At 49.4% G+C, this 23,604-nt stretch overlaps 10 protein-coding genes across 10 annotated transcripts; 6 read left to right on the top strand and 4 right to left on the bottom strand.

The window, feature by feature from the left end:
* Window positions 1-501: 501 nt before the first annotated feature.
* On the bottom strand, window positions 502-2,757 carry N7473_004194 (rRNA (cytosine-C5-)-methyltransferase NOP2; the record flags this gene model as incomplete). The annotated part of the gene is made up of 1 exon (XM_057150134.1): window positions 502-2,757. One exon carries the CDS (start codon window positions 2,755-2,757, stop codon window positions 502-504), a length of 2,256 nt encoding a protein of 751 aa, XP_057013788.1.
* A 313-nt stretch (window positions 2,758-3,070) lies between these two features.
* Window positions 3,071-3,844, top strand: N7473_004193 (uncharacterized protein; the record flags this gene model as incomplete). Its single annotated transcript, XM_057150133.1, has 2 exons — window positions 3,071-3,181; window positions 3,269-3,844. 2 exons carry the CDS (start codon window positions 3,071-3,073, stop codon window positions 3,842-3,844), a joined length of 687 nt encoding a protein of 228 aa, XP_057013787.1.
* Window positions 3,845-3,960: 116 nt separating this feature from the next.
* N7473_004192 (cell differentiation and development protein Fsr1) lies at window positions 3,961-7,527 on the bottom strand. Its single transcript, XM_057150132.1, has 4 exons — window positions 7,150-7,527; window positions 6,814-7,092; window positions 4,893-6,755; window positions 3,961-4,834 (listed from the first exon to the last, which is right to left on the bottom strand). The coding sequence occupies exons 1-4, from the start codon at window positions 7,250-7,252 to the stop codon at window positions 4,575-4,577; spliced, it is 2,505 nt and encodes an 834-aa protein (XP_057013786.1). The 5' UTR covers window positions 7,253-7,527; the 3' UTR covers window positions 3,961-4,574.
* Window positions 7,528-8,424: 897 nt separating this feature from the next.
* rad14 (DNA repair protein RAD14) lies at window positions 8,425-10,976 on the bottom strand (the record flags this gene model as incomplete). Its single annotated transcript, XM_057150131.1, has 5 exons — window positions 8,425-8,840; window positions 8,906-9,530; window positions 9,594-9,872; window positions 9,948-10,321; window positions 10,412-10,976. The coding sequence occupies 5 exons, from the start codon at window positions 10,974-10,976 to the stop codon at window positions 8,425-8,427; spliced, it is 2,259 nt and encodes a 752-aa protein (XP_057013785.1).
* Window positions 10,977-11,403: 427 nt separating this feature from the next.
* N7473_004190 (Zn(II)2Cys6 transcription factor) lies at window positions 11,404-13,691 on the bottom strand (the record flags this gene model as incomplete). Its single annotated transcript, XM_057150130.1, has 6 exons — window positions 11,404-12,090; window positions 12,162-12,222; window positions 12,286-12,424; window positions 12,486-12,546; window positions 12,603-13,476; window positions 13,528-13,691. 6 exons carry the CDS (start codon window positions 13,689-13,691, stop codon window positions 11,404-11,406), a joined length of 1,986 nt encoding a protein of 661 aa, XP_057013784.1.
* A 962-nt stretch (window positions 13,692-14,653) lies between these two features.
* Window positions 14,654-15,115, top strand: N7473_004189 (RidA family protein; the record flags this gene model as incomplete). Its single annotated transcript, XM_057150129.1, has 1 exon — window positions 14,654-15,115. The coding sequence occupies one exon, from the start codon at window positions 14,654-14,656 to the stop codon at window positions 15,113-15,115; it is 462 nt and encodes a 153-aa protein (XP_057013783.1).
* A 268-nt stretch (window positions 15,116-15,383) lies between these two features.
* On the top strand, window positions 15,384-16,397 carry N7473_004188 (uncharacterized protein; the record flags this gene model as incomplete). Its single annotated transcript, XM_057150128.1, has 1 exon — window positions 15,384-16,397. One exon carries the CDS (start codon window positions 15,384-15,386, stop codon window positions 16,395-16,397), a length of 1,014 nt encoding a protein of 337 aa, XP_057013782.1.
* Window positions 16,398-16,890: 493 nt separating this feature from the next.
* On the top strand, window positions 16,891-18,623 carry N7473_004187 (cytochrome P450; the record flags this gene model as incomplete). Its single annotated transcript, XM_057150127.1, has 3 exons — window positions 16,891-16,983; window positions 17,045-18,197; window positions 18,247-18,623. 3 exons carry the CDS (start codon window positions 16,891-16,893, stop codon window positions 18,621-18,623), a joined length of 1,623 nt encoding a protein of 540 aa, XP_057013781.1.
* Window positions 18,624-19,226: 603 nt separating this feature from the next.
* N7473_004186 (SDR family NAD(P)-dependent oxidoreductase) lies at window positions 19,227-20,361 on the top strand (the record flags this gene model as incomplete). The annotated part of the gene is made up of 5 exons (XM_057150126.1): window positions 19,227-19,319; window positions 19,371-19,480; window positions 19,530-20,008; window positions 20,071-20,207; window positions 20,276-20,361. The coding sequence occupies 5 exons, from the start codon at window positions 19,227-19,229 to the stop codon at window positions 20,342-20,344; spliced, it is 888 nt and encodes a 295-aa protein (XP_057013780.1). The 3' UTR covers window positions 20,345-20,361.
* An 833-nt stretch (window positions 20,362-21,194) lies between these two features.
* N7473_004185 (nucleobase:cation symporter-2 family protein) lies at window positions 21,195-23,096 on the top strand (the record flags this gene model as incomplete). Its single annotated transcript, XM_057150125.1, has 4 exons — window positions 21,195-21,613; window positions 21,669-22,209; window positions 22,277-22,908; window positions 22,973-23,096. The coding sequence occupies 4 exons, from the start codon at window positions 21,195-21,197 to the stop codon at window positions 23,094-23,096; spliced, it is 1,716 nt and encodes a 571-aa protein (XP_057013779.1).
* Window positions 23,097-23,604: the final 508 nt, after the last annotated feature.

The following is a 23,604-nucleotide window of genomic DNA, read 5'->3' as shown; positions in this document are numbered from 1 at the left end:
AGCATTTGATGTGTGATGTTTTTATGGTTTTATACATACGCGTTGGCTGTTTGGTGCTTCTCTCATGGTTTGATATTCGTTTTGATTGGAGCTAGATGGTTTCATTCTTTGATTGACAGCGAACGGTGGGGTTGGACTGGACGGGTTAGTGGGATTTTTTCAGGTTTGGAGTTTTATTCTTTCCTCTTCCCTTTCTCGCTTTCGTTTATTTTTGGATTCTTTTTTGGATATAACTGCATGCCACCTAGCCTTGGAGCGTGGTGGAGATAGAACATTACATTACAACTTATAGAATTTCTGCTTGTTACTTTTTTTCCCATTTTGCCGAATTTGAAATTGAAACATGACATGATTGTAATATTGAAGATCTTTTGAAACAAATGAAACAAATCAAGAAAACAAGGTATATGTCCAATGCGCCAGGTCCACCCCACAAAGAAGATGCTTTTTGCCGTGCCAGAGACTATAGATACACAAAACAAAAGACGCTCAAGGGTCAGATCATTTGCTTGCCTTCTTGGCCGATTTCTTCTCCTTCTTGTCTCCCTTCTCCGCCTTTGTCACGGTCTTCTTCTCGCCCTTGCTCTGATTGGAGGACTTCTTGGTAGTCTTGGGCTTAGCAGTCTCGGTCTTGAGCTTAGCGGCTTCAGTCTTAGTTGCCTCGGGCTTGGTGGCCTCCTTCTTCTCCTTGGTCTTCTCCGGAGTGGACTCGGTCTTAGCCAAGGCAGTCTTAGACGAAGCCTCCTCCTTGGTCTTCTTGGGCTTGTTCAGGACACCCTTAGGGTTGAGACCCTTGCGACGCAGACGGTTACGCTCAGCACGAGCAATGCGCTCCTTATCGTCATCGCCATCCTCGAATGGACCGAAGGCACCGCCCTCAAAGTGCATAGCAGCACCGTCTTCATCGACAATAGGAGTCTTGTCATAGACTTCCTCGTCGTCGGTAGAAACCTTGGAGCTGGCACGGCGGGGGTGGCGATCAGCCGAAGAGGTAGTGTCGTCAGCAGGCTTGGCCACAGGAGTTGGGCCAGTCTTCTTCAACTTGCAGACGTAGAAACCATCAACGTTCTCGCGGTGAGGGAAGTAGCGGCGGGTCAAAGCCATCTTGGCATCGAACTTCTTGCCCATGTAGCTGATGAAGCCGGGGCTACCGAAATCACCGAGGCCAGTATCGACGATCTTGACGTTGGGCCGCTTGCGCAGGATATACTGCACGACAGCCTCGTTTTCCTCCACGGTGACACTGCAAGTGGAGTAGACCACGTAACCGCCGGTCTTGGACGAGTGGTCCACGGAGTCGATAGCGGCCAGAAGCAGCTGTCGTTGCATGTGGGGAATGCGGAGGAAATCGTTCTCATCCTTGGAGGTCTTAACACCGGCATCCTTAGAGATAACACCAGTACCGGTGCAAGGAGCGTCGAGGAGGACACGGTCGAAGCCACCCATGGCCTTAGGGAAAGCAGTACGGGCATCCATGTTGGTCACGATGGTGTTCTTGCAGCCGAGACGGTGAATGTTACCAATCAAACCCTTGGCACGGGGCTTGCTGGCATCGTTGGCGATCACACAACCAGTGTTGCGCATGAGAGCAGACATGTAGGTAGTCTTACCACCGGGGGCGGCGGCCATATCGAGAACACGCTCGCCGGGCTGAGGAGCCAGCGCCATGACGGGCAGGAAAGAAGATGCAGCTTGCAGAATGTAGTGACCGGCCAAGTACTCGGGGGTGGCACCAAGAGGCACGGGAGACTCGAAGACCTGCAGACCGACCTTGGACCACTTGCCAACGGGCTCGAGGACGACACCGCGGTTGATGAGGGCCTGAGCGAGAGAACGACGGTTGGTTCGCAAAGTATTGGTACGGATGACGACGGGGCGGGGTGTCTCGTTAGCTTCGAAGAAGGCGAATGCCTCCATGGGGGTGAAGAGGTTGAAAAGCTTCTCAGCCAGGTAGCGGGTGTAGCCGTAGTAGGTGCAGATATCGTTCAACAGGAGATCGACGTAGTCGGCGCGAGACTTATCGGCTTGTCCAAGGGTCTTCAGGTCGCCCAGAATACGGATGGTGTCTGTGATACGCTGGCGCAGGAGCTGCAAATCGGGAGCAAGTCCAGCAGGCTGGGTCTCGTCGGCGAAGACATCGGGGCGGTCACCGGCAATGTTGGTCTGCATAGCAGCCTCTTGCAATTCCTGCTCGGCCTCTTCCTCCTCAGCCTGTCTCTGGAGATCCAATTTCCGAGAAAGTCCCTCGATATTGGCGGCAGTCAGTCGTTCCTCGGCATCGGAAAGGTCTTCGTCGTCGGAGAACATGGCCTCACGGGGGTGATCCTCCTCGTCAGAATCAAGGACTGAATCATCCTCATCATCCTCCAGATCAGACAAGCGTTCGAGAGCCTCCTGACTATCCAATGATCCCTCGCTAACATCATCCAGGTCACCAAATTCGTCGTCCATCTCTTCATCTTCAGAGTCGGAGTCCATTGGCACAGGCTTCTTCTTCTCTGCGACAACCTTCTTCTTCTCCTTTCCAGTGCCATTCGCGGCCGCACTGTTCACCTTGGACTTCTTGGGAGCAACCTTCTTGGGAGCAACATCCTCCTCATCAGCATCAGATCTCCGACGCTTCTTAGCTGCGACAGCTTTGGGAGCCGACTCGGCCTCAGCGGCCTCAGCGGCCTTGCGCTTTTTCAGGATTGTAATCTTCGACTCATCCAGGGGGGCAGGAGGCCCCTGCTTCTTCATGCGACGTCCCTTTCCCATTGTGAATGATTGTGTTTGGTTGGTTGGTTTGCGGGTTCTTCCCAGCGACTTTTTTTTTAGGCTTTTTTTCTCGGCGGCGGTGGTGACGGGCAGTAACCACGGATGAGAAGGCGGTGAGTGAGTAACTAAGGTTGTGGATGTTGGTGCCTGAGTAAAGCCTTAATAGTCAGGCTGTCATTTGATGTCCCGCACTGGAGAGACCAACCTCAGCTTCACAGGATCCCCAGATCGTCCATCCACCTCCAAACTGTCGATTCCTGCAGGCTCTGCCTCTTAATCATTTTATTCCACTTCAATTAATCTGTCGCACATCATGTCTGAGCTCGCTTTCGCCAAATCCTTCCTCTCCTCGCTGGACTCACGTCCCATCAAGCTCCGTTCCGACCATGTCTTTGTCCCGGAACGAGTTGGCCTGCGTGTGCCGGTATGTCTACTATCTCCAATTTCGGATAACATACCAGAAGCTTTCAAAAGATTCATAACTAATCAAACCCCTCTTCTCAATAAACAGTACACCCTCCCCCGCTTACAAGCCCCGCACCCAGAGATGCCCAAGAAAACAAAGCAGGCCCAGGCACCCGGTGCTTCGAAATCGGTCAATATCAAAGTCAAGTCCGCCCGCAATCCGGCCCTCGAGTTCTCCATTACCAATGCGCCCGTCACAACCACCACCGTCCAAGATCTAAAAGATGCCGTCCGGGAACGTGTCACCGATGCACAAGGAAGCCCCGTAGCCCTGGACAAGATCAAGGTCCTATATCGCCGCAAGCCCGTACCGGGAACTGGCAAGACGGTGGCTGAGGTTTTGGCTGACGAACCCGAGATGCTGGCTGGGGGTAAAGAGGTCGAGTTTGGTGTAATGATTATCGGAGGTGCCAAGGCTATCGAGGCAGTAGAGTCCCAGCCAGAAGTCGCTCAGGAACAAGATGTACCAAAGCCAGCAGTGGGGCCCAGCGGTGCTGAGGTGTTGCAGACGGAGGCCTTCTGGGATGATTTGCAGGGATTCATGGAGCAACGGTTGAAGGATGCCGATGAGGCGAAGCGCTTAGCAGTGCTCTTCAAGGGTGCTTGGAGCTCAAGTCAATAGAGGGGCATATGAGGACATGTCTACACTGATTATGTTGCATATATTTAGTTAATGGCCATAGTTGTGGCCTTCTTAATACCCCGATGAATGGATGGAATTCCCCTGAGGAATCATGTGGCCTGATATCGTAAATTTGGAATGTGGATTTCAATGTTATACACACACAAATAGGCTCTCGGAGTGGATATCCACCCCAACAACCCAAGAAGCAGATCCAGAATGTCCAGTCATGGAGCCGCTGAAACAGCGACCAGAGGGTATGGAAATTTCATAGCGCAGGCGGAAATAGTGATCGAAAGATCAAACAAGGGAATCTGGTGAGAGGAGCAGGGCCATATCAAGTGGGACATTGGTCATGCACCGAAGCAAAGGGCAGGAGCGGAGCAGAGCTAGAGATGCACAGGGTAACATGGTCAGAAATGTACGCCAGGGAATCATCGCGAAGACGGCATATTATGAGTGTCAAGGGTCAGAAGTACACATGGAGAAGAAGAAGTAAGAAAAACCACATAGAAGAGTACCATATGCCAGCAGCTGGATGGGACACCATTGCAAATGCTCGAAGAAAACTGGTCCGGCCAATCGCTCATCCGGTTCATGAGATCATATCACGACAAGAAAAGACCGAAGAGATGCACACCAGAGAAGAAAAGCAAAGAGAATATGGAATCAGAAACAAGAGAGAATAGAAGGTTCATACAAGGCTGTCATCTCGTCGTCTGGTCTTCGATTATCTGGAGAAGACCTTTACCACACCGTCTCCGCCACCACTAACGACCAAGCGGCCGTCACGACTCCAGACAACCGCGCACACACCTTCTCCGCGCATCAACCGATGGCTGGTCAGCTCCTGTGTGCAGCTGCGCTTTTCAAGGTTCCAGAAACGCAGGCTTGCATCGTGGCCGGCAGAAACGAGCTCACGTCCATCCGGAGACAAAGACAGTGAGGCGATGGCGGCTGGATGGGCCAGCATTGTGTAAGTACATTGACCTAGAATAAAGAGTTAGTGGACTGGAATCAAGGGTCAATACTGTGGTTGATAACATACCGCTGTTGGCATCAAAGAAACGGATGTATCGATCTTCATAACCACTGATAATCACACCTTCCACGCTACTGGACCCAGTAGCTCCATGTACAACCTCTTCTTCGGCCATGGTGCGGCTGGGATCCAAGTTTGCAGACCCGTCAAATCCAACGGTTGTAGTAACCACTGAATTGACACCAGTTGATGGCGTGCCATCATATGTTTCCAGACTTGCCATGCCCACAATTTCCTCGCCGGTTCTCGTATCATACACAAGGATAGAGGCATCACTGTAAGACACAACAAAGTTCACACCAGCCAAAGATAACGGACTAATGCAGGTCGGAGAAGGAGAATCGCTGCGAATGATGTGATGGACAAGGGTATAATGGAAGGGGGTAGATGTGGCAACACTGGGCTGAGGAGATGATGGGAAGTTGGATCCAGAGGAGATTGAGTTTGCACGACGACTTCCACCTTGACGGCGCGAACCCGCCTGGGGGTTAGAGGCCAAAGGTGGAGGACTGACAGCCCAGACCAGGATACGGCCATCTGCAGCACCCGAGGCTAGCAAAATTCGGTCAGATCCTCCATAGTGACTACTCGAGTCCCCAAAGACAGAACCTGCCGTCCCCGGAAGCACGCAGAGCCCCCACACAGCATCAGTATGGCCGTCCAAGGTGGCTTTAGGATCGACCCGACCACGCTCCCAAACTCGGACACTAGCATCTTGTCCACCGGAGAAGACCCATCCATCGCCTAGAGCCCGGCCACCATTGGAGATATTCTGCGATGGCGAACAAGCTGCAAGCGAGGTAACTGCACCATTATGACCGCGGTGGGTGAAATAGCTGGTAATATCCAAATCACTGCTCGAGCTCGGCCCTTGAGCGTTAAAGTTCCCGTATGTTGCAGGAATAATCCAGCGTTTGATCGTTCCATCATCGCTGCATGTACAAATCTCGGGCTCAGCCGGGCTGCCACCACCAGTGAAAATCACTGAACGGATGACATCAAGGTGTCCACGCAGGGCGAATCGCACTTTGAAGCCGGGATCCTGCTGACCAGCGTTCGCGCCAAAGTCTCTGGCCTCAATGCTGCCGTCACTCTTGCGTCGAGAGCCGGAGCTCTTTCGTCGATGGGAAAGAGACCCGCCTCTTGATGGCGACTTGCCACGCACAAAATTGGCATTAGGGAATGCGTCCGTATCAGGCCGGTGAGGGGGGATGGACTCGGCGATCGGCGCCTTCTCCGCTGGCTCGTCGAAATTCCAGCCATCAACATCCTCGGTGCTCTGTTCGGTTGCATGGTGAGACTGCAGGTCCTCTTTGACTGCGACTGAAGGTCCTGGGGCATCGTGGGCTGACTGCTGTGTTCCCGTTGCGGCACGCTCATCCAGAAGTCCTTGTTCATAGGCCAGTTTCCGGTTATCAATCGCAGTTACAGGGGTTTGTTGTTGTTGCTGCTGCTGCTGCTCGACTTGACGCCGCTCAACAGCGAGGGGACCTTGGTTGTATTGATTTTGGGCACGAGATGGAGGCGCATTTTCAGAATATTGGTTGCCGGGTTGCTGATGATTAGCAAGCACCGCCTCCCGTGAGATCATGTGGTTGGCCTTCTGTCGTTGTTGCTGCAGAAATGCCTCCTCGAGGTTCTGCTGGGAGAGCTGTTGGTTCCCATAAAGATGGCCTGAGAGGTCTGGGTCGCTGAGATCAGGGACAGGATGTGATGTAGGGATGACATGGTAAGCGATTTCTTGTGCGCATTTCGACAAGTAAACTCGGGATTTGTCTCGCTCGTCTTCATTGGCTATTTCTTGCGATTCAGGGTTCGTGGGATCTTCTGGTTTCGCATCCGTGTTCGACTTGGAAGCAGAACGTTGCTCTTTAACAGAAATCAGTATGCCGACACGAATTGTAGAAATAAAAGTTTCGCTACTCACCCTTGAGGAAGTTGACGCTCTCGCGCGCAATGTCCTTCGGGTCTTGAAGACCCTCAACGGACTCATTGTTCGAGAGCATCTTGACCTTCTCCCTTTCTTTCTTCAGCGCAGCCTCCATCAACCGAACATGCTTTCCCAAGGATTCCTGCATGCGCTTGCTTGTACGGAGCTCCCCTTCCAACCGACCAATGCGAGACTTCATTTCCGCGCGTTCAATCTCCCATGCATTGCGGTCGCGTTCATGTCGGTGCCATTCGGTCTGTAGGAAGCGCATAACACCTAGATTGCATATGTCAATGAGAGACGGTGGGATATACGATACTGAGCCACACTTACCCTGCAGAGTATATTCCGTTCCCTGCGGGTGCCCGCCATTCGAGTCACCCATGCCTCCGGACATCCCTCCAAGGCTGGACATGGATGGGGATTGCCAAGCCATACAGTTCAAAGATTCAGGGTACAGCCAGGTCGACTTGAACCGTAGGAATCAGACCCGAGTGAAGCGATACTGCGATGGATTGAAAGCGACAACGGAGAGCAGCTCGTTCTCCTGACCCCGTGGTATCCGCACCGGAGTAAGCGAGATCAGGTTCCCCAGGGAGCGACAACAGCAGAGGAACCGGGTTCCACGCCGTGTCCACCAGTAAGATGGGGAGAAGAGCTCCGATAAGAGGAAAGACTAAAAAGTCACTGGTCAACTGCAGGATGTTCGAGTGCGTGCGCTCGTTTGTTATGGCCGAGTCTGGGTGGCTTTTCGGGGGCTTGACTGGGGGCTGACCGCCTGCTCTTTTCGGGAAGAATAGACCAAGCACCACGGCCAGGAAGAGGATGTGAACACAAGTAAAAGAAACAGGTATAGACAGAGAAATGAGAGAGTCAGGAAGAGAATGGAATTGACCGAATATGAGAGGAGATAATGGCAATATCCAGCAGTCAGCAATTGATTACTGGGGAGGAAGGGGAATTCGGGAGTGAAGTGAAGCTCATTTCCACCTCCAGCTTAGTGGAGGTGTCTTTGGCCTGATCTGTAAGGTGTCGACTCCAGCTCACGCCGGTCCTCCATTATTAAGAGCCTGTAGTATATTCATTCATTCTATCATAGAATCAACGGATTGATGGTTGCTTCCATTAGGGGATCATGGATTGGTGCATTCCGCCATAGATTCCCATTTGGAAGTGGCTGAAGAAGAGCCATGCGAAATCACTAGGCATTGAGGTGCCTGCAGCTGGTCGAAATATATAAGGCAGGGCTGATCGGGCCGTCGTCAATATGGACTCTACAATTTGGGCAATTACTAGATAATGTTGAATCTGGTCAATTGAACCAATTCAATGGTCCTGAAAGTTTTCTAACCAGGCAGAAATTTACAGGTATATACCTAGCATAGATGGGTCTCCAGTCGGCTTTATATCCTCACACTTGGGTGTCGGTACGTACGCCCTCCCATTTTATTGTATTACGCACCTACGGGCAGGCTGATTGTAGCCCTGTAATGGATATGTTGTGACAGGAAATCAGGTTGATGTGCTGGGGATGCAAGCATTATAGAAATTTCGTACTCATGGTCTCATAAATGATGATACAAATGGTGTAATATGGATGATGTACACTTAGAACTCCAATTCTTCCACCTCCATACCACAATCCACGCAGGTCTTCACCCCGATGCCTGTCTCTGGATTATCTACCGTTCGACCCCACTGATGCACATGTTTTCGATTGGTACTCAAGTCATCCCCAAAATCGCCACCTGCAGCGCCCTGCCGATTGCGCCGATAGGCTTCCACCCGAGTCCGCTTCTTCAGGTCATTCAGCTTCGTTTTGAACTTCGCTTCTCGACGTCGCTTCTTGTCAGTTTCACGGCGTTCAAACTCGGCATCTAATGCTTCGGAAGATCCCCATTTCTTGTCAGAGAATGCGTATTCTTCCACTTGGTAGCGGAGGTACAACATCATGCTGTTCCAGGTCGACTTGTGCGGATTGGGCTTCTCAAGATGAGGAAGGAGCTCTTCATCGCGGAGTTCGGCTGTTGACAAAAGGTCAGAACAGGGGCCTGATAGGAGACACTGAAAGGTATGGGTTCAAACTTACGGTCTGTGAGAAGATAATCCTCTCGCGCTTCAGTCTTGGTGAGAAGACTATATTTGTCGGGATACTTATCCTTGCAGGAGTGGCAGATCTGACACCGAAGCTGCTCCTCCCACTTCCAGTCAATCTCCAAACTACCGCATTCACGACAAGTCTTTTGCTTGCTTTTATCATCCAAGACACTCAATCCCGGCTCGAAAGGTCCCTCGCGATTTCGTCGCAGAGACTGGAGTAGTTGTTGGCGCTCCCATTCCCTTTGAGTCATGTTGGCAGGTTTCTGAGCCTCCTTATCATCGGGCACATGAAGGGCCTTATTGAATGGATCATCCTCCTGCGTCAAGAATCCACCCTTCGTATCCGTCATTTTGCTGAAATCGTACTCCACATATCGAGTGAAGTTGCGCGCGGGCTTGATCTCATCAAGCGGGCGATCCGATGAAAGGGCGGTCGTACGGGCATCTCGTACAGTGGAAGGAGGAGGATTGCTCGCGGTCATCGAGGCGTGAGAACGCTTAAGTCCTTGAGTGGGTTGAGAGGTGTTCGGGGATGTCCCTGCCGAGCGGGTCTTTGCAGCTAATTCGGCTTCGTGTTGCTCCCGAAGAGCTTTAGCTTTCATGCGATTCAGCTCCTAGAGAAAGCTGAAATTAGCATTGGGACCGATGTCAAAGGGAGTTCTCCAAACAAAACGTACCATCTTCCGCTTCTGTTCCGGTGTCAACGGCCCGCGAGGAAGCTGTCCAGGCCCGGCAGCATTCTGCCGGGGAGGGGTCGAAGGACGCTCTGCTGACATTCTGTCAAATAGGCGAGAACAGACTGAGAGAGGGTAGGTTTTGCCCACGAAGTAAGAGATGCGAAAGATACAAAGAGCCTCGTAGGCGGCAGTGTCTATCAGCACGTGACCAGGGCCCCTTGTCTTAAACACCCACGTCATTGAGAATTGAATCTCGATGCTCTTTTTGATAAATTGCAGCTATGAGTCCGCAGTATGAAAACCTGCCAAACCTGCGTCCTCATCGCGTTCTTGACCATACAGCACCTCACATACACCCCCAACCGGTATATCCATCACCGCATCAGTTCCCTCACTCCAGATCTCCCGCCAGTTGACCTTCCGATTCTGTGGACCCATCATTTGATACGAAGTCGCTCCGGGCTTCATTTTGGTAGACCCTCCAGGCCGTCGCCTTGCCTTGCCATCGATGACAGCTACGTTCGCCACCTCATCGACAATATTCTCGATACTGTTCATGGGCAGGGTCAGGTACCCTGTGTTATATGAAGCGAGAGCAACATAGATGTAGACAATGGACATGACCAGCCACGATGGAATGGCCAAGGACCACCAGCGGTTGGGGTAGTAGTAGATACCGAGTTGGTGGAGGAACGGAGATGGGAGATACGACCATAGGAGGTAGATCACTAGAAAGCGACAGGGGTCAGCGTGTCCATAGATGACATTGGCATGCATTGGAGAGATCAATGCCAGCGTGACAGAGACTCGAGACATACAGAATGCAAGAGAAGAAGCCAAGTACAGCACAAATCCGTAGTACTCATAGGTTGGAACCTTGGGGCTGGCGCGAGGGACAGTAGTAGCACGCCGGGCAGACTTGGCCACGGCAGCCTCAGTGTCATTGGGAGTTTCCACATCGGAGCTGTCTGGGGTAGTGGGGCGAGAAGTGGTAGTGGAAAATGGTGGTCGCAGAAGGGATGTTAGCGAAGGCGACGGTGGTAAAGGGGTTGGTGGGCGATTGTAAAAGGGAGGCGCAAAGGCATTAGGCCCATGGAGGGACCCAGAGGACTGTCGAAACGGGTGATGTCTCCCAATATCATCACCCGAGTCTTCTGACTCCGAGTCCGAGAAGGATTGTGGCTCTAGGGAATAGTGCGACTGGAAATCGGCATCGTCTTCGACCTCAATCTCGTCATAGCCAGGAGAGGTAACGCTCTCATCCTCGGCGTAGCTCTCTTGGACCTCCTCCGGCGATGCCAATTCGTCAAGCAACGGTGGAAAGGGTTGCTTGGGCTCAAATGGCGCCTCATACCCGCGCTGCTTCGCTGCTCGGTCGTCCATGGGGCCGATGACCGTTCCTTGTCGCAACGAAGGGAATGCGCCAATGGCTAGCAACAGCTTCAGGAGCTTCGAAGACACTTGTTGACGGCCCTCTTTTTCTGCCACTCCTTTTCTCACCGCTGAATAGTCCGCTCTGTTTTTAGTCCAACATCCACACGCTACAACAACAATACAACTAACGTGACACAATTTTTTCTCCAAATTTCTTTACCCCCTATCGTTTCTGCAGTTCTCACGATTTACTTATGAGGGACAGGTTTGGTAGACGTTTACCCGAGGAACATTAGACTCGCAACCAAACCTATGGAAATCTGGAGAAAGCTTGTTATGTACTCCGTAGTTGTGGTTTCATAGGTGTCTGATGATTTGTACTATGCGTAGGCCAATTATAGGCAACTCTGCTCATGGCTGTGACTGAACGGATTCCTCAGAACCCCATGGAGGGTATATTGTACATTTTCAACTTGGCAGAAACCGTCCGGATCATGCTTTGAATCTTCTTCGCAGAAGCAAACTTTCCACTGAAGACGTCCAATAGTTCCACAGCCAACTCAAGATCATCGATCGCTCGTGAGTGATCCAGCACCAAGGGTAGGTTCTCACTTTGAGCGGTAGATGTGTACATAAGTGACAATGCAGAATTGAATATGGCGACTAGATTAAGCCAATTATATGCAAACCGCCGTTGTCGGTGCAGATTGGTTGCTTGGCGAATTGCCATGCCCGATGCTTCGGCAAGAATCTTCATTCGCGCGGCGTCCAGCGTCGGGCTAAGCGGTGATGGGCGATAGAGCATGATAACGTGGGTATAATAGTTTAGGTCGAACCAGCTCGTACACAAATGGGGCACTTTCGATTGAAGGTCGGGTAGGGGGAATGGCATGCTGCGACGCCATTCAAGGAGTCTTCGGTGGAGCTTTTGGATGGTTTTCTCTCTGGCCTCTGGGGTTTGTCGCTGGCTGTATTTCGTCGAATGTACTTGACTGCCAATATCACTTGCAATCCTTCGAAGGGCTAGAATGTGAAGGGGAACTGCCATTGTCGACGCCTCCAGTGTCGATGAGGCAACTATACCGTCTGGCTGGATATTTGCGTCGTCGGCGTCGGCAAACGGCTAGTAAAGCAAGTTAGCATTGCATTATGTCAAAAATGCTAGATATGTTGATTCTGAATGGCATGACAAACCTCAACTGTTATATCATCGTCTTGAATAGCAAATGGTCTCCCCAAAGCTAGCGACACCACACTGGGAAATTGTTAGCTTATCAACAAGTCCGAAGGTTTAGTTTGAGATCAACAGGAGACTTACCGGTCCATCATATACAAAGAAAAGAAAAGTCGTTTCTGCTGTTCAGCATTGTCCAGCGCTAGAGTCTGATAGATGTCTGATGTGTGGAGTCCCATCCCTGTGGCCATGCGAGCCGCTACACCAACCAAGAACCAAGTGTCTGGCTTATCTTAGTGACTTGATCACAACTGAGAAATTTTGCGCAAAGGTTCAACACATACTGGGTCCAATTTTATTAAAGAACGAGTATGAAACCTGCAGCATCAATACCTCTAAGCCAGCCTGAGTTACATAATTAGCCTTGTCGATGATATGAGTGTGAAAGAGATAATCCTCACCAAGTCCCCGCATCCCATCGCGGCTTCAAAATAGGTCATAGCCTTATTAAAGAATTGTAAAGGTTCAGTCTCGTCCATAAGTGACACAGAGCAATAAGTTGTGGAACCGATCGCGAGAACCATCCAAATTCGGAACTGCCACAAAGGTGACTGAGCTAGGGGATCCAGGGGATCACCGTATACCCTCCATAGAACCGCTTCGAATTCGCTCTTTCGAATAAAGGGATAGAGAGTATGTGAGTGGGCGAAGTAAAACTCGAGTAAAGAACCGATGTGGGAGGGATCCAATAAGGCGAGGCCCATCGAGTCCTCAAATTCTGCAACCACTGGGTTGCTAAAGATCGAGTTCAGAGGAAGAGGGCCGGTCAACGAAGCATTCATCTCGAAAAATATGGAATCAGAATTGGAAAATGGATCAGGTTCAGGATCGGAATCACAGCTCTGCCGTTGATTATCTGTGACGCCCCCGTCAAACATGAATCCTTCTTGGTCAGGAGATAGTCGCTGGAGGACAGTTTGGGTTAATTTGGCAAAGGAGAGGCCGGACGAGGAGCCCAAATATCTCTCTGCTGCTGCCTCCAATGACAACAATCTCAGCTCGTCGGCCAGGTTTCCACTTCGCTGCCCGGAGATATTCAACAGGGGAGAAATAGGTTGTGAATCGGAGCGAGGCAATGGATGCTCTTTTGTCGGTGCAGGAGGTGATGTATTTGTTGTGAGGTTATCCAAATTCATCGCGTTCTCGTCTAGATGGATATCTGCATCCTGATCCCATGGGTAGGACGACGGATCGGTCTGGGAATTCTGAGGTGTGAGCGACGATGCAAGTTGTTCTTCCAGCTCTTTGACCCGTCTCTCTAAACCGCGCACATATCTATTTGCTGTTAGACATACTCCTTCTTTGATTGAGATCGAGGTTCCATACGCGACCGGATAGGAAGCCACCTGAGTTTCATCGTCCAGAAAACTACAGGAAACCTTGGCATGTTGACATGCTTGACACTGTGGTAGAGTCTTGTCACAGCGCTTCTTTCTTCGATGACAGCGTTTGCAGGAGCTTTCCGCCCGAGCAGCGGGTTCCGGCATCATTGTCGTCCAGCATGAAGCATCAAGTTGGGGACATATGAGTTGCACTGAGAGCGGGGGAAGGGAAGATAAGGTATCGATTATCGATGGGAGAGGGGAGTCCTCCCGAATGATTTACTTATCTCGCGTTATCTCTACTCTATTCTTCTGATTGTTTTCATTTACAATTATGATCATTACTTGGTATACTTCCATTCTCGTTGCCTTTCTTCTTGCATATCTAGATATTAGCCATCTAAATCGATACCTATTTTCTTCAATCTCCGCTAGTCTCCCAATATGTAGCGACGACCGTCTCCCCTTGTCGGCCCTGGTGAGTTGCCCGTGCGGGGAGACAAGGGCCAATCACCACCAATAAAAGACTGAGGATTGACGATAGCGGGGTCGTCTTGTGTCCGACATGTGGGGAAGTTGTCATCATGAGATTGGAGCCCTAAGTTAGATTACTTGTATTGTTGAACAAGTTCCATAAGAAAATTCAACGGCCTTCAGATATTCATGTTGAGTATGCTGGAGCCTAGTGCATTCTAAAGTCTGAGTTTAGAGACCATAGGGATTGTCTAGCCAGATATGCTCCTATTTCGTCTTATTTGAAAAGCTATCCCCCACTTATGTTCGTGGTTGTCTTCAGCCCAGCCAGACCTTCTCTTAGGGCTCGCGAGATAAAAGATTAATACAACTGTGGCCGCAAATGAGAACAACACAGAAAATTTGTTGCACGCAAAGATCTTCGGATAGGTTCTATATCATTAATTTTTCCTTATCTAACATTTATTGACTCCATATAGGTAGTACGCTGGACTCTATCGGCTCTGCCGCCCGCAGCTCTCCGCATCGGGGGGTCCGCCTCTCTGCTGTAGTATGGGTATGGACAGGATTGAATATAAGAGTGTAGCAAAGAAAGAAAATGAGTGCTATACAGATCGTTAGAATATTTGTCTTTAAGATTTCAAAATTACCAAATCATGTCAGCCAACGGCCAGTCCTTTCTCCTCGACCCTGAGAAGCCCGCGGGGCTTACCCGCTATTCGCACGCCCGTGTAGTCGCACCGTCTACCCATCACACAATTTATATCTCGGGCATTGCTGCCGTGACCCCCGAGGGCACATATGAAGGCGTCAAGGAAAATGCAGATGGATCTTTCACGATAGACGTACGAGAACAAACGGCGGCCGTCTTGCGCAGGATTGACAGCATCATCAAAGGGGCTTCCAATGGAAAGGCAGATCTCCACAATATCGTGGATTCGACCGTCTACATCCTGGATATGAAGACACAATATGCCGACATGAATGAGGAGTGGAACAAGATTTGGTCCGATCGTGTGAGCGCTCCAAGTCGAGCGACAATTGGGGTGAAAGAATTGCCCGATCCTCGTTTTGCGGTGGAAATCAAGGCAACGGCAATTTACAAGGTTGAGAGGTGAGGAAATGAATCGGCGTGAGGGGTAAAAAGTGGAGTCAAATACTCTGTACATATTACTTAAAGAGATCAATCATCCACTGAACAAAATATCTCCAAAATCCTACCCGTCGGGTCTTCCGAACACTCTAAAACATATCACCAACCACATAGGTCCATAGAGACATCAAAGTCTTTCCTCACATCTCATCAACCAGCTTGAACACCTCAAAACTTGACTGTTATACTTGAATTGCCTCTGAGCCGAATGTAGCCGAACTACATCGTCCACCATGCCGGTAGCCTACAATGATATCGGTGTCCAATACTTCGAGCTCATAGACTTTACATTCCAAAATGAAGTCACCCTTCCTACGGCGCGACTCGCCTATCGAGAGTTCAACCCTACCGCCCAGAAAGTCGCCTTGATTCCGACCTGTTTCCGCGGGAGGATAAACACGACTTTGAACTTTACCACAGGGGTTCTGCGCGACTATCGCGTTATTGTCGTGGCGTTATTCGGCAATGGCGAATCTTCGAGTCCTTCCAACACCGAGAATTTCCCATCGACCCTTGACTACCGAGACTGCGTTCGAGCTCAGCATGAGATGATCACTAAAAAGTTCAACCTCACCTCCATCGACGTGATTATTGGTTTCTCCATGGGTGGGCAGTGTACCTATCATTGGGCTGCCATGTATCCGGAAATGCTTCGCAATGCCGTGATTATCTGTTCGTCTGCAAAGACGAGTCTGCACAACTATCAATTCCTGGAAGGACCTAAAGCAGCTTTGTCTCATTCAATTGATTACAATGATGTTGCTATGAGATCCCAAGGAGGGACACCACTTCGCGGGCTACATGCCTTCAGTCGAGCGTACTCCGCCTGGCTGACCAGTGCGGAATGGTTTGAACAGCGCCTTTTCGAGAAATCAGGTTTCAAAAACCTTGAGAGTTGGAGCAAGGCAGGAGAGGAGGGCTATGAGGATTTCCATCCGGATAATCTCCTGATCATGCTGGGAATGTGGCAACGGTCTGATATTGGGCTTGCTGTAGGATCTGGTTCTACGGGGATTCCTATCGAACAAGCGCTCCAAAGTCTGAGTACGAGAATCCTCCTAATGCCCTGTCAGACGGATCAGTACTTCAAATGGGAATTCAACGAGAAAGACGCGTCGTATCTAAAGAACGGAGAACTGGCGGTTATCCCATCGATCTGGGGCCATATTGGTGGGGGTGGTGCCAATCCAGAGGACACTGAGTGGATGGATCGTAGAATTGCCAAGTTCCTAGAGAATAGCTCTTGAACTTGAGTCGTACCTTAAAGAGTATATTCAATGCCGCAAATCACTCACGACATATACGAAAACAATGGACTCATGTTTCAGGAAAGCACATCCCCTGCTATCTGGCGAAGAGCTAGTGAAATGACCATGGTTGTTTCTTTTAAGAGATATCAATGCTATAATTTTTCTTCACCCCCGCATCCTCTTACCACTCTATAAACTTGCTACTACCCCAAGCAATTCGTGGGGGGCCTTATCGTGAAGTGATATGTATTGGTCGGACAGTCCGACAGTCTTGCGATTCGCCTGATGAGGACCGATGAGGGGTCACTTCTTCGTCCGACGTGACATTATTTGAGAATAGGCAGACTGAACAGATAGAAAGATCGCGTCGCACCTTCGACAAATGTTATTTAATCCACAACATAAGACAGGCAAAAACTCAATTTGAGTGGTGCATATTGCGAGGACTAGATTTCAACGGACAGCCTTCGTCGACAAAAAAATGATCGATATGAGACTTGAGGAGCATTTAGCTCACTTGGGCGTTGTACCTAGAAGCTATACCCTGGTCGTTATACCGGTGCTTATTTATCTGATCTACAAGGTACGTTTATTGAACGTCTAGATGCTCTTGGATCATCACGTCTAACCTTGATAATGCTTAGTGGACGCTGGCGACCGATATACCTCACATCAAGGGCCTACCAGAGATTCCGGGAGCGGTTCCAGTTTTCGGGCATCTCCTACAACTCGGCGAAGATCACGCAACTGTTTGTGAGCGATGGTGGCGTGAATATGGCCACTCGGCCTTTCAAATCAAGCTTGGAAACACACGGGCTGTGGTGGTCAACTCTTTTGATGACTGCCGGAAAATGCTTCTTGGTCACCAGAATGCAATCATCGATCGCCCAAAGCTATACACCTTTCATGGAGTTGTGAGCAGCACCCAGGGATTCACCATCGGTTCATCGCCTTGGGATGAATCATGCAAGAAGAAACGCAAGGCCGCTGGTACGGCTCTGGGAAGACCTGCCCTCCGAAATTATCACCCGATGTTTGATCTGGAAAGTTACTGCATTGTCCGCGACATTCACCGCGACAGCCATAATGGCCAGATGGAAATCAACGTGCGACCATACATCCAACGATTCGCTCTGAATACAACCTTGACACTGTGTTACGGGATTCGCATGGATGCCGTATATGACGACCTCCTACGCGAGATTCTACACGTCGGCTCTGCCATTTCACTTCTACGAAGTGCTTCTGAGAATCTGCAGGATTATATTCCTATACTTCGATATCTTCCTAACAACGAAAAAACTGCCCGATCGAAAGAGCTGCGTGATCGTCGCGATGCGTATCTCAATCTTCTACTGGACAAGGTGCGGGCAATGATTAAGAAGGGCACCGATAAGCCTTGTATCTCTGCTGCAATTCTCAAGGACGAAGAAACAAAACTCACCGGAGTTGAAGTTTCCTCAATCTGCTTGTCGTTGGTTTCTGGGGGTTTCGAGACCATTCCTGGTACTTTGACCTCTTGTATTGGCTCTTTGTCCACTCCAGAGGGACAGGTTTGGCAGGATCGTGCTTACGAGGATATCAAACGCCATTATCCGGATATTCGCGAGGCTTGGACAAGCTCTATCTCAGAGGAGAAAGTTCCATACGTCAACGCCATCATCAAGGAAGCAGGCCGTTATTATACAGTCAGCGCCATGAGCCTACCGCGGAAAACCGTCACAGAAGTGAACTGGAACGGAGCAATCATCCCACCTAAGACGATGATTTTGATCAACGCTCAAGCGGGAAATCACGGTTAGCAGACTCCAATCAAATTCGCACTACAGTACTGACTCAGGTTTAGACGTGGATCATTTTGGCCCAGACGGTGGCAAGTTCGACCCCGAAAGGTGGCTCAAGTCCATCGACCCACCAGTCGAGACGGAGGGGAGTGGTTTGCCTCATCTGAGCTTTGGATCTGGATCCCGGGCATGTTCGGGTCAGTTTATTGCGTCACGGCTACTTTACAGTGCTCTGGTGCGTCTTATCTCCTCCTACAAGATCGTCGCCAGCGAGGAGAATCCGCCCAATACGGATTATGTGGAGTACAATCAGTTCAAAACTGCGCTTGTTGCTATTCCCAAGGACTTTAAGATCAGGTTGATCCCCAGAGATAATGCTATGACTAGTGAATGTTTGAATTTGGCGGAGCTTCGCACAAAGGAGCATTATAAGGAGTGAGGGGTGTTAGGGGTGGTAGATATGAGTCCAAATTATCCTTCAATTCTTGACCATGGCAGCATTCTTCGTGTGTTGGTGTTCCATAAGCCTTCGTCCACCCTCACTCTACCGCCTAGTCTTCCGCTCTCAGTCCGAGCTCTACTGGTCTCTAATGGACCATAGGAGAGACTTCATATTATTTCAAGATATCTTCCATTCAATTTGGGAATGAGAATCCATCTACCTGCTTGAAAACATAGATTATGAGCGGGTGAGGTAGGAAATGGAGATATTATTTGACCGGCATAATATTATGTCATCACCAGGTGGACGAAGACTTATGAAACACCACTGTACCTCCATCCATCGCATTAACAAATTCATTCTTTGTTGACTAGACAAAGCTTCGTATACGATATGCCTTACTCTGCTCAGATCGTGGTCAGAGATGTTAAATTTTATCTACTAGGACTCCTAATTTTTTGCCATACACAGGCGCCCTTTCGGCTGCCCCGACAGGTCAAAATCACTTCCCCACTTTCTATCTAGAACACGGATCTATATCTAGTCTTCTCTGTAGCAACACCTTTGACTGACAGCATCCTTTTCAGACCATAATTAAAGATGTCTCTTGCAGCTTTAGATCTATTCAATGTAGAAGGCCGCGTTGCAATGGTCACAGGTGGGAGTAGTGGGATAGGACTTATGATCTCTAAGGTGAGTGTTACTTTCGGGGCGCCAGTGCCGTGAAGTTGACCAAAGAATTAGGGACTCGTTCAAAATGGTGCAAAGGTCTACCTTGCTGCATTGTCACCTATTGCAGAGGTCGTTGACGAGCTAAATCAGTTGGGGAGAGATAGTGGGGGTACCGCAGAGGGGTAGGGCCAACTTTCTAGATCTCTAGACAAGAGCTGACAGAATATATAGTTTCGTCTGTGATGTTTCATCCAAAGAATCAATATCTGAGCTCGCTCGGCAAGTCTCCCAAAGAGAACAGTCCTTGGATATTCTGATTTCCAATGCGGGCATCCGTCGCGACCCTCCCCAGGCATGCAATGTCTTGACTGCAACCCTGGAGGAACTTCAAAACTCGATGTGGTCCATCGAGGAAAAAGACTGGGAGGATACTTTTCGTGTGAACTCGACAGCCCATTACTTCCTTAGTGTTGCCTTCCTTCCACTTCTAGCTGCCGCAGCTGAGAAGCAGCTGAAGAATGGAGGAAAAGGTCGCGATGAAGGAAGAGGGGTGATTGTTGTGACAAGCTCTTGTGCGAGTATGCACAATGCAACGAATGTCGATTTGACAAGCTATGCCTCCAGCAAGGCGGCTACCGACCACTTAGTCAAGTTGTTGGCAGCCAAATACAATCGCTTCTATGTCCGAGTGGTGGGCATCAACCCAGGATGTGAGTTGACTGATATGGACATGCATGTCATGGCTAATCACTTACTCAAATTTTCTTTTTAGTCGTTCCTAGTAATATGAATCCTGTCGGTGCGGAAGGAAATATCTTTAGCTCGTTGTTTGATAAGGTTCCAGCGAAGCGAGCGGGCGCCTCCGAAGATATGGCGGGCACGATCCTGTATCTTGTGAGCAAAGCAGGAGTATGTGCTTCATGATCCTACATATTCTATCTTACTTCTTATGCAATACTAATTATGACCCCTTTTAGGCATATGTGGATGGTGTCTCGTTATGTGTCGATGGCGGCAGGATTTTGTTAGCAAATGGACAGGAATGATGGGTACAGAAACTGGAATACATGTGAGATGATAGCTCAGTTACATAGCTCTCTAAATAATAAATAAGCATGTAAATTTCGTTGGAAGATACAAATCACTATCTGATATTCAACCGACCTCTGGTTCAGATGATTTAATATCGATATCAAACGACAAACTGTTCCTGTTACCGATAGGTTCTGGAAAGTGCGCTCATCCATACTCTTGGGATGCGGCTGATAGATCGTACAGTCAGAAGTCAAGAGGCTCTAATAGTTGATAAAAGTAACGATTGTGATCCAACTACGGATACTTTCCCCGGATTCCAAACTTCCAAACAACTGACTATTATCACGTGCCGCCGTCGGATTCCGCCGAAGTCCGTCGACTGCAACAAGCTAAACAAGCCACTGATAAGATCAACTTGAGCCACCAATAGCGCGTAGATAAGGGACCACAATCTTGATTAGGTGACGGCATTTGGACTCGTAAAATACGAGGAATCAGAGGGATGTACGGAGTACCTGCTACCTGGTTTACAGTAGTAGGTAGGTAGTTCTGTAGTTACGCCCATTAACCTTAAACTATGGCTGTGTCACTGTACCTCACCGTAACTTACATCATCCCTGTGATCAGTTTTGCTTATCTCTTTATCATTTTGAAATGATAGCAAACGCCCTTGGCGCTTCTTGATCCCCCTGTGCGATAATCAACCGGAATTGCCGTACTCAATGTACTTGATGAGAAAGTGTCTTATAGACAAACTATGAACATGGGAATCGTGAGCTGGAATTCAAGTCTGGAGAAGGAAGGAATGACACATAGTTGCTCCCCGGGACCGCCATCAACCAACCACACGCCAAGTAAAAGATGGATAACTCCATTCACTCCACAGATGGACCCGACACGATCGTCCCTGACTCTAACCCTAAATTGACGGTCGGCCGGCGAGTGCGACGCATTGCAAAGAAATTCACCACCAAAGAAGGTCTCATTGGCGACTATGACTATGGCTTCCTGTTCCGCCCCGACCTCCCTTTCATGAAGAGAGACCCTCGTCCGGCTCCATTTTTCGGGTTAAATGAGAAGATACCGGTACTTCTTGCATTCATTCTGGGCCTACAACATGCGCTGGCAATGTTGGCGGGTGTCGTCACCCCTCCTATCATTCTGTCTAGCTCCTTGAGCCTACCAGCTGACCTGCAACAATACCTGGTCTCGACCTCCCTGATCGTTTGCGGACTGTTATCAATGGTTCAAATTACACGCTTCCATATCTACAAGACTCCGTGGGTTGATTCAAACTTTTTTTTCACAAAAGCCTGGCGGGCTAATGCAATCTAGGTACTTCATCGGAAGTGGCGTCCTCTCCGTCATGGGAGTTTCCTTCGCCATTATAACCGTCGCTTCTGGAGCATTCAGCCAGATGTATGCCAATGGATTTTGCCCAGTCGCCGATGACGGCACTAAACTCCCTTGCCCTGAAGCATACGGTGCGCTATTGGGTACCTCGGCCTGCTGCGCCTTGATTGAAGTCCTTCTCGCTTTTGTTCCCCCCAAAACGATGCAGAAAATCTTCCCGCCCATTGTTACAGGTCCCACCGTTATGCTGATTGGAATCAATCTAATCAGTAGCGGATTCGAAGATTGGGCTGGAGGCTCTGGATGCACGACTGGTTTGTGTCCTTCCGCTACAGCTCCTCGAGCCATGCCCTGGGGAAGCGCGGAATTCATTGGACTGGGTTTCTTGGTATTCGTCTCCATTCTTATCTGCGAGAGAATTGGTTCTCCGATCATGAGATCCTGCTCCGTTGTGATTGGACTGTTGGTTGGCTGCATCGTTGCTGCTGGTTGTGGCTACTTTGATCGTTCTGGAATTGATGCTGTATGTTTCTTGACTGCTGACCTATCTTTCAAGTGTATTTGCTTCATGGAACTGACAAAATTTCTAGGCCCCCGTCGCGTCCTTCATTTGGGTCAAAACGTTCCCTCTCACAGTATATGGCCCAATGGTTCTCCCTCTGCTCGCTGTCTTCATTATCTGCGCCTGTGAATGTATCGGAGATGTGACAGCAACTTGTGATGTCTCTCGCCTGGAAGTGGAAGGCGAGGTTTTCGAGTCTCGTCTTCAGGGTGCTGTGCTTGCGGACGGATTGAACTCCATTTTTGCTGCACTTGCGACTATGACGCCCATGACAACCTTTGCCCAAAATAACGGAGTCATCGCCTTGACACGCTGTGCCAACCGAACGGCTGGATATTGCTGCTGTTTATTCCTGATCATCGCAGGCATTTTCGCGAAGTTTGCCGCCGCTATCGTTGCCATTCCGAACCCTGTCATGGGCGGCATGAAGACATTCCTCTTCGCCTCGGTGGTGATTAGTGGTCAGGCTATCGTGTCCAAGGTGCCTTTCAACCGCCGTAACCGCTTTATCCTGACAGCCTCGATGGCTCTCGGGTACGGTGCGACTCTAGTGCCTACTTGGTTCTCTCACGTTTTTGCAGCCACCAATAACAAGGACCTGGAGGGCTTTGAAAATGCGATCGAGCTGGTTCTGGAAACAGGATTTGCTGTTACTGCTTTGTAAGTTTTCTCTTAACCCTGGGGATATACTCTACTGCCTGTGATAAACTAATTTTTGGCATAGTGTTGCCATGCTTCTTAATCTGATCATGCCCTTCGAAGTCGAAGAGATTGGCGCCGTGAGACAGGTTCCCTCTCACGCCACTGAAATAGGTGATGGACCCGAGGGTCAAATCAAGCAGGCCTAATTGCAGTGCAATAATGGTTCATTTGATATGACCGTGAGGGGTGTGTAAAACCTGGCATAGAATGTATTTATCTTAACTTAATGATATAGTAGTATCATGTATATTTTGGCTAATAACTGATTCAAACGTTCTACTAAGTTATCCCTAGCGTCGGTGTCGAAGGAAATATCTTTAGCGAGCTGTTCGATAGGGTTCCAGCAAAGCACTCCGAAGAAATAGTGAGTACGATCCTATGTCTCGTGCGTAAAGCCGGAGTATTCCCTTTAGGATTCTTCATAGCATATGATGGGATGTTTACTTCTTTATGTGTGCCACGGCCTGTATTGATTCTCGTGCGATACTAATTATGACACTTGATTACGCATACGTGGATGGTGTCCCATTATGTGTAGATGGTGGCCGGATCTTGTTAGCAAATGGGCAGGAATGATCCGAAAACTGTATAAGGTAGCTTGATTTCATATTTGCTTTTAGAAAAGAATCTAACACACTCATACTGTACTCCTCT

Source organism: Penicillium subrubescens (assembly GCF_028828155.1).
Source record: "Penicillium subrubescens strain IBT 31985 chromosome Unknown utg000002l_segment0_segment0, whole genome shotgun sequence".
NCBI classification, from domain to species: Eukaryota; Fungi; Ascomycota; class Eurotiomycetes; order Eurotiales; family Aspergillaceae; genus Penicillium; species Penicillium subrubescens.
The sequence above is the reverse complement of the archived record's forward strand: the minus strand, read 5'-3'. Positions and strand labels throughout refer to the sequence as shown.

Excerpts from the sequence above, each read along its gene's own strand:
- N7473_004192 (XM_057150132.1), bottom strand. The coding sequence starts at position 7,252 with ATGGCTTGGCAATCCCCATCCATGTCCAGCCTTGGAGGGATGTCCGGA. Across the intron at positions 7,093-7,149 it reads AACGGAATATACTCTGCAGG|GTGTTATGCGCTTCCTACAG; the intron begins GTAAGTGTGGCT and ends TATGCAATCTAG. Across the intron at positions 4,835-4,892 it reads TTTCTTTGATGCCAACAGCG|GTCAATGTACTTACACAATG; the intron begins GTATGTTATCAA and ends TCTTTATTCTAG.